Raw genomic sequence first — 7521 nt, forward strand, 5'->3', positions numbered from 1 at the left:
TCATGTGTAGTTTTCCCCTAGTACATTTTACCGACGGATCCCTGAGTGCGACATTCATGGTATTCGTGTCCCCAAAATAAATAACCTGAGGGCTGAGTAACTAACTAAACAAACCCACTCACACGGACGACTTAAATAAAATTGCCGGCGCTAAGACATACATGCCGGGGGCGCACTCATTTGTACAGTACAATACATCTTAACCTTAACTTACAAATTTTACACTAAACCATGGCCCAAGATCAATGAACTCTGCAAAAAGAAAGCAGTTAGCAGGGAGCCAGGCTGCTCGCATGCAGTCTCTGACTCAACAATGCAGGTGATGGGGAACGTGGCCGGCTGCTCACTCGCAGTCCAAGGCCTTCCCTTTTTAACTGAACGCAGTGAACCACAACGGTGCATGGGCTGCACAAACGCAGTCTCCGTGCCAGCTCAAGTGGCACACGCAATGAGCACAACGGATGGATGGACGCAAAACGGTGCACGGGCCGCCACTGCAGGCCCGTGTTGTAGCTGCCAACAGGGCAGTTCTCGCAGCTTGCAAACTGTTGCTTTCTGATCCTGGCGCACATGGCAATGAACAGGGGGGGGGGGGCAAAGCAAAAATTGAACGGGGCTGGTGAACAGGGGCAGTGGGCATGGCATGGCAAAGGCAGCAGGCAAACACAGCCTGCAGAAGAAGGCCGCTGCAGGCAAACACAGCCGGCAGACGAACTGGCCGGCACAGGCCTTGCAGAAAACAGCTGCAGACGATCCGGCCGGTACAGGCCTTGCAGCACAGCAGCTGCAGCCGATCCAGCCGGCACAGGCCTTGCAGCAAAACAACAGCTGCCGATGAAGCTGGCCAGCCTTCGCCGTTCAGTGGAGGTTGGTGGAGGGAGTGTGGTGGTGCTGGCCACTCGGAAGGCGGGCTCGGACCTACTCTACGGTTTCCCTCCCAACCTATCGCCTTTGCCTGTCACTGTCTATACCCACTCCCTTAATTTGTCAAACCCCAATTTAGCCCCAACTTATTTTTTTATTATTACTTCCCCACTATAAATCGTCCCCTAACCCCCTGTACTGTCCTTGTTTGGCTAACCTATCCTGTCACCTAGCCTACTCCCAACCCCTACATTCCCTTCCCGGAGGGGAACAAGGGAGAGCTAGTGTCCTGTGTCGAGGCCCAACGAAGCCTCAGAATGGCCTCCCCAGACTTCAGCGATCTAACCCAAAGTGGGTCCAGTGGCCCACAACGAGAGCGAGGGGATGGATGGTGCGGAGGGGTACACTTCCTATCTACCCTAACCATTTAACTATTAAACTACCCCGGGGCTTTCAACAAGCGCCTCTCGCTTAAACTATTGGTTCTAACAACCCAGATTCCCGTCGCCTGTGTTGGTGTCCTCACAATTTCGGGCCTCACCCCCCAATTTTCTCTCCGTGCCCTCACACGGTCTCATGGCTGGGACACGTGGCTCCCTTTGGCAGGCACGACCCTCTGCCGAATCTCCCGCTATGGCACCCCCGGGCACTACACTGCCTCCGAGCCTACTAGCTCCCTAAACACCGGGGAGTGCCCCCATGGCACCTCCCCTGAAACGCACACGTGGCAGGCTGGCTTCCCGGGCCCCTTTCCGAGGGTCACCCGTGCCCACAACACTGCCCACGCGGCTAATGGCGCCCCGGGCCCCCGCACCAAGCAGACGCACCCGTGCCCACTACGCTATTCCGGCCCCCCATGGGCCCTTGGCCTACTACGGCCGACTAGCCTGGTGCCCGGGGTACCCACTCAGCGATACTCACCTTTCGCAGCCACGCTCCCAGCCCGTCAACAGGGCTCCTGCACCCCTCCAAATGGGTTTTGAGCCTACACTCCCACCAACAGCAAAACGACCTCCATTTTTCAATTTAACTAACCCCCTAACTCACTCTACACTGACCCCGGGGGTCCCTTGGGCGGGAGTCACTCCTCCCCCCAATCACTCATCGCACCATGCATTCCCCATTCGCTCCACTCACACAGACCCGCTGGCCTCACTCATTCACCAAGCACATGTTTCCACTTCACTCACCAACAACTCTTCAACACATTCACCGCTGAACTCTGCCATCCTTCTAACTACATCCCCTAACTAAACTCGTGCTCCCACGTCGTCCCTTAAACTATAGCACGTTCCATTTAACCTACGTAGCTAAGCTACGTCCCCACTACACATCCAAAGTCTGTCTCTGTCTCCAAAATAATCCCATACTCCATTTTCCCAACCTAAATCTGACTAACAATCCCTCTAACGAATCCATTCCACGGGCCCCATGAGGACTTACCCCTGCCCCATGGTTCCGGTCCAGCTAAGCTAACCCTTCCCCCTAACTAGTTTCCATCCTGTGCCCTGGTAAGGGGGTCTTCCACCCCTTGCCCGGGAATCCTGTGCACCCGAAAGTGAGGCTTGCTTTTTCTTTTTTTCTTTTTTTTCCACATGCGCAGCACCAGCGCGGCAACTCACAGCTCGCGCACTTTGCACCTGCCCGTGACGTCATGCAGCTGCATGTGTACCTCGTCCCTCCTTGGACGGTACCATCCGGCAGGGATACCCCTCCTGCCGGATTCCAACCCCACGTGCAGCTATGACGTCACCGTGCGCATAAAAAAACACAAGCCCCACGTCTCGAGGGGTTCCCCACGCGAACACATGTGCTCTGCCCGTTGGAGCTTCACACACACGTCCGTGTGGAGAACCCGTCCGGTCCAAATCCGTTATCCTGCCTAAACTTTGTCCGTCCGCGGGATCGGCAAATCCACCGCGTGCGCTTCCGGACCGGGACTTCACTCTCGCAAGCGAGCACGTGGGGGCCTCGTGCGTTGCACAGCACGGACCTCGCGCTCGCTGCTGGGTGAACCCGGCACGGTTCCCGAAACAGCTGCAGCCGCTACTCGGCTTTCTTTCCTCTGTCGCAGTCTCCTCTGGAGGCATGGGTTCGAATCCCACTCCTGACACCAGTGTTGCGGATTCGCGCCCGCCGGCGTGCGAACGGCCACGTAACTCGAATCACGGCACGTCGCCCACCGGACGGACAATCCCGTCGTGACCCTCTCGGACTAACGCTGGGAACTAGTCACGGGTGGGCCTTTCGGCCTCATCACGATCGTGCCAATCGGCCCCCCGCGTGGGATAGGGTTGCTCGCCAAATTCGACCTACCTAAGTACCCACACGGAGGGTAGACCGGGCCATCGCACCTCGCCGCAGGTCGACTTCGGACACGGGCCACTTTAAGCGACCCATTCCGTACTATCGGGATAACCGAGCGGTGTTATCGTCAACCTCGACGGTTCGATTAATTATAGGGCGTATTTAGCCCACGACCAACCCTTTACGTGAAGTAAGATGGAGATTCAATAAAAGAAAAGACGAAGCGAAACGGGAAAAACAGTTCAACATAAAGCACATTTATTCCGCGGCAAACGGAAAGCACACATATACAATTATGCACCAAAAGCAAATGTAAAAGTAATGTGGTGAATTAACGTGAATCAAGGGACATGACGCGGGATCACATGTTGTGCGTCTCGCGTATAAGGGGAGGTCTCTGCGGCACGGGTGGATTGTCCCCGGGGCATTGCTATTGACATCGGCTGTCCACTTGATGCTCGTTAACTGAAGGTGCTCATTGACTGGTGAGAATGGAGATTATATCGAACTCCGTGCTTACGCGGATTAGTCTGCAATGGTTAACTGCACATGTATACGTTTCTGCTTATGTACTCCTAGCTGAACCTGTATTTCCTGGTGTGCCCACAGAAGCGGCTCCAATCAAATGGAATAAAGCCTAAACTCTGAAGGTTCATCTCTCGCTCTTATTTCAATTTATTCCATTTGATTTTCTCGGCTCTCTCAACCAAAGATGGACAAGATCTACAAACCAGAGAGGTTCGACGCAGACCCAAACACGACTGACGCAGAAATGAAATGGTCACATTGGTTCTGCTCCTTCTCACACTATCTGACCATCATCGCGGAGGGAGCTGACAAATTTGCCGCTCTCGTGAATCATGTCTCGCCCGGCGTGTACAGGCTCTTCTCGGGGTGCGACACTTACGAAGCAGCGATTGACGTACTGCAGGCGCTCTACGTGAAGCCCAAGAACGAGGTATACATACAACATCTTCTCAACACACGCAAGCAAGCAGCCGGGGAGACAATCGATCAGTTCCTGCAAGCTCTGAATCAGCTGGGAAAAGACTGCAGCTTCCGGGCCGTAAGCGCCGAGGAACACCGAAAGGAAGCGACACGGGAGGCATTCATCCAAGGACTCAGATCAGCCCACATACGGCAACGCTTACTAGAGAAAGCGCAACCCACTCTTGACAAGGTAATCGATCAGGCTCGAGCGATGGATACGGCTCAGCAGCAATCTGAGTCATTTGGGACACCGATGCTGCTCATGAACGCTGCTACGATGGGAACCCAAGGAACCCCACTGGCACAGACACAGCCAGACATGAGGGATGGAGAAACACCCGAGGAGCCGGATACCCAGACCTCGTCAAACTCCTCAGCAACTGCTCCGGTCGGTAAATGCTTCTTTTGTGGGTACAAAAGGCATCCTCGTCAAAAATGTCCAGCCAGAGATGCCACATGCATGAATTGCGACAAGAAAGGGCATTATGCCAGGGTATGTAAATCTACTCTAAGGAGGAATAAACCCACTTCTGCGGCTCTCTACTCGCAAAATAAATTGACTGCAGCCTCCCCGGGGAATCTATCCAAGGCTATCATCAACGTGCGAATTAACGGGCATATGGCTGAGGCACTGATTGATACCGGTAGCTCTGAAAGTTTCGTCAACAGCTCGCTAGTGAAGGGCAGGAAATGGGTAATCCACCCGACTGACAATACGGTATGCATGGCCGCCACCTCACTACAATCCCGCGTACGAGGGTACTGCAATGTTGAATTGGACGTAAAAGGGTACACGCATCGGGATGTAAAGGTGCTGGTGCTTCGTGATTTGTGCGCAGACGTAATTCTGGGTCATAATGTCCTCAAGCAGCACACGAGCATCGAAATACCCTTTGGAGGAAGCAAGCCTCGTCTAATTTTAAATGCGCTGACCACCGCGGAGGTGACGTCCCCCAGCTGTTCGCTAACTTGTCGCCGGTCTGCAAACCGATAGCGATCAAATCGCGGCGATATACCACTGCTGACATGAATTTCATCACTTCAGAAACCAAGCGATTACTGGAGGAGGGAATTATAGAACCGAGCGATTCGCCATGGCGCGCACAGGTGTTAGTAACCAGCAGTCAGAACCATAAGAGACGGATGGTTGTCGATTATTCCCAAACGGTCAATCGCTTCACCCAACTCGACGCCTACCCCCTGCCGCGCATAGATGAGATGGTCGAACGCGTGGCCAATTATAAGGTATTCAGTACCATCGACTTGCGAAGCGCCTATCATCAAATTCCCATCCGAGAGGAAGACAAACCGTACACTGCATTCCAGGCAGGGCGGCGCCTCTACCAGTTCAGAAGGATACCATTCGGTGTCACGAATGGAGTAGCTTGCTTCCAACGGGTTATGGACGACATCATCTCAGATGAAAACCTCGAAGACACTTTTGTTTACGTGGATAATGTCACAGTGTGCGGTAGGGATCAGAGGGAACATGATAGGAATCTGGACAGATTCTTGAGCATTGCTGGAAAATATAATCTGACTCTCAACTACGAGAAATGCGTATTCTCGGCAAGGTCAATTGACCTTCTCGGCTACACGATAGCCGACGGCACAATTAAGCCTGATCCTGAGCGATTGCGCCCGCTCCGTGAGCTTCCACCACCTCAGGACTTGCAGACAATGCGCCGGGTGATCGGGATGTTCGCTTACTATGCAAGATGGATTTCGCAATACTCCGAGAAAATACATCCCCTAGTGCATTGCAAAAACTTTCCACCAGATGCCGCTGTCGTGAAAGCTTTCCACGATCTCAAGGATGATATCAGTAAGTCCGTGGTTTTATCGATCGACAGCTCGGTGCCCTTCGTGGTGGAGACCGACGCTTCAAATCACGCCATAGCTGCAACACTTAATCAGTCTGGGCGGCCGGTCGCTTTCTTCTCGAGAACTCTCTCTAGAAGCGAGCAGAGACACTCGGCAATAGAGAAGGAGGCGTACGCCATCGTCGAAGCGCTGCGTAAATGGAGACATTATTTACTGGGAAACCACTTCACGCTCGTTACGGACCAACGATCCGTGGCTTTCATGTTTGATGGGAAAAATAACGGGAAAATTAAGAATGAAAAAATTATGAGATGGCGGATAGACCTAGCCTGCTACAGGTACGACATTGTTTACCGGCCCGGGAAGGAAAACCCTGCTGCAGATACCTTCTCCCGGGTCTACAGTTCGGCAACAATCAGTCAGGCTTTGCAAGACCTCCATGTGTCTCTGTGCCACCCAGGGGTAACCAGGATGGCACATTTCGTACGCAGACAAAATCTTCCCTATTCTGTTGAAGATATTAAACAAATGAATGCTTCATGCCCTGTTTGTGCTGAACTAAAACCCAGATTCTTTGGCGCGGCATCTGGCAGACTGATCAAGGCTACTTCCCCCTTCGAGAGACTAAACATCGACTTCAAAGGGCCCCTGCCCACCGAGACAGACAACAGATACATATTCACCGTTGTTGATGAATATTCAAGGTTCCCTTTCGCGTTTCCGTGCTCGGATATGACCTCGGGCACTGTCGTAAAATGTCTCTCTGACGTCTTCGCTATGTTTGGGAGACCTTCGTACATACATTCAGACAGAGGGCCGTGTTTCATGTCGGCCGGGCTAAAACAATTCCTATTAGAGCACGGCATAGCAACTAGTCGAACGACGGGTTACAACCCACAGGGAAACGGGCAGGTGGAAAGGTATAATGGAGTTATTTGGAAAGCCATAACTCTGGCGCTGAAATCGAGAGGACTGGGCCCCGAGCGATGGGAGGTTGCTCTTCCTGACGCAATGAATTCCATACGCTCTTTGCTCTGCACGTCCACAAATGCCACTCCTCACGAACGTATGTTTACTCACCAACGACGTTATGTTGACAGTCAAACGGTGCCCAACTGGCTGACCCACCCCGGTACAGTGTTCATGAAACGCCCGGTACGACAAAGCAAGTATGAACCGCTGGTGGAGGGGGTCGAACTCATTGACACTAATCCAGAGTATGCTCATGTCAGGCTCCCGGATGGCAGGGAGACCACTGTGTCGGTTCGCCATCTGGCTCCCGCCGGTACTCCTCCCGCCGGTACACCACCTCCTGGCTCTCCTCCTTCTGACATTTACCCCCAGGAACTCCGCCAGGCGACGGGGCTGCCGTGTTCCCCCGAGAGCGATCGAGGAGTCATCCCCGGCACAAGTCGAGGCTCACCAAGAGGATCGGGAGTCTCCCTCAAGTGAAACTGCCGTTTACTCCCGGAGAGGTCGACGAATAAGGCCCCCTCGACGACTCAATCTGTAAAGGGGATTATCGGCATTCTCGCT

General features: G+C 53.4%; 1 protein-coding gene across 1 annotated transcript; it reads left to right on the plus strand.

The window, feature by feature from the left end:
• Window positions 1-3497: 3497 nt before the first annotated feature.
• LOC147023063 (uncharacterized) lies at window positions 3498-6419 on the plus strand. The gene is made up of 2 exons (XM_085888075.1): window positions 3498-3656; window positions 3781-6419. Exon 2 carries the CDS (start codon window positions 3884-3886, stop codon window positions 5153-5155), a length of 1272 nt encoding a protein of 423 aa, XP_085744201.1. The 5' UTR covers window positions 3498-3656; window positions 3781-3883; the 3' UTR covers window positions 5156-6419.
• The last annotated feature ends 1102 nt before the right edge of the window (window positions 6420-7521 follow it).

This window comes from Eptatretus burgeri, chromosome 7, assembly GCF_056783735.1.
Source record: "Eptatretus burgeri isolate ZD-2024b chromosome 7, Ebu_testis_v1, whole genome shotgun sequence".
In the NCBI taxonomy this organism is placed as follows: domain Eukaryota; kingdom Metazoa; phylum Chordata; class Myxini; order Myxiniformes; family Myxinidae; genus Eptatretus; species Eptatretus burgeri.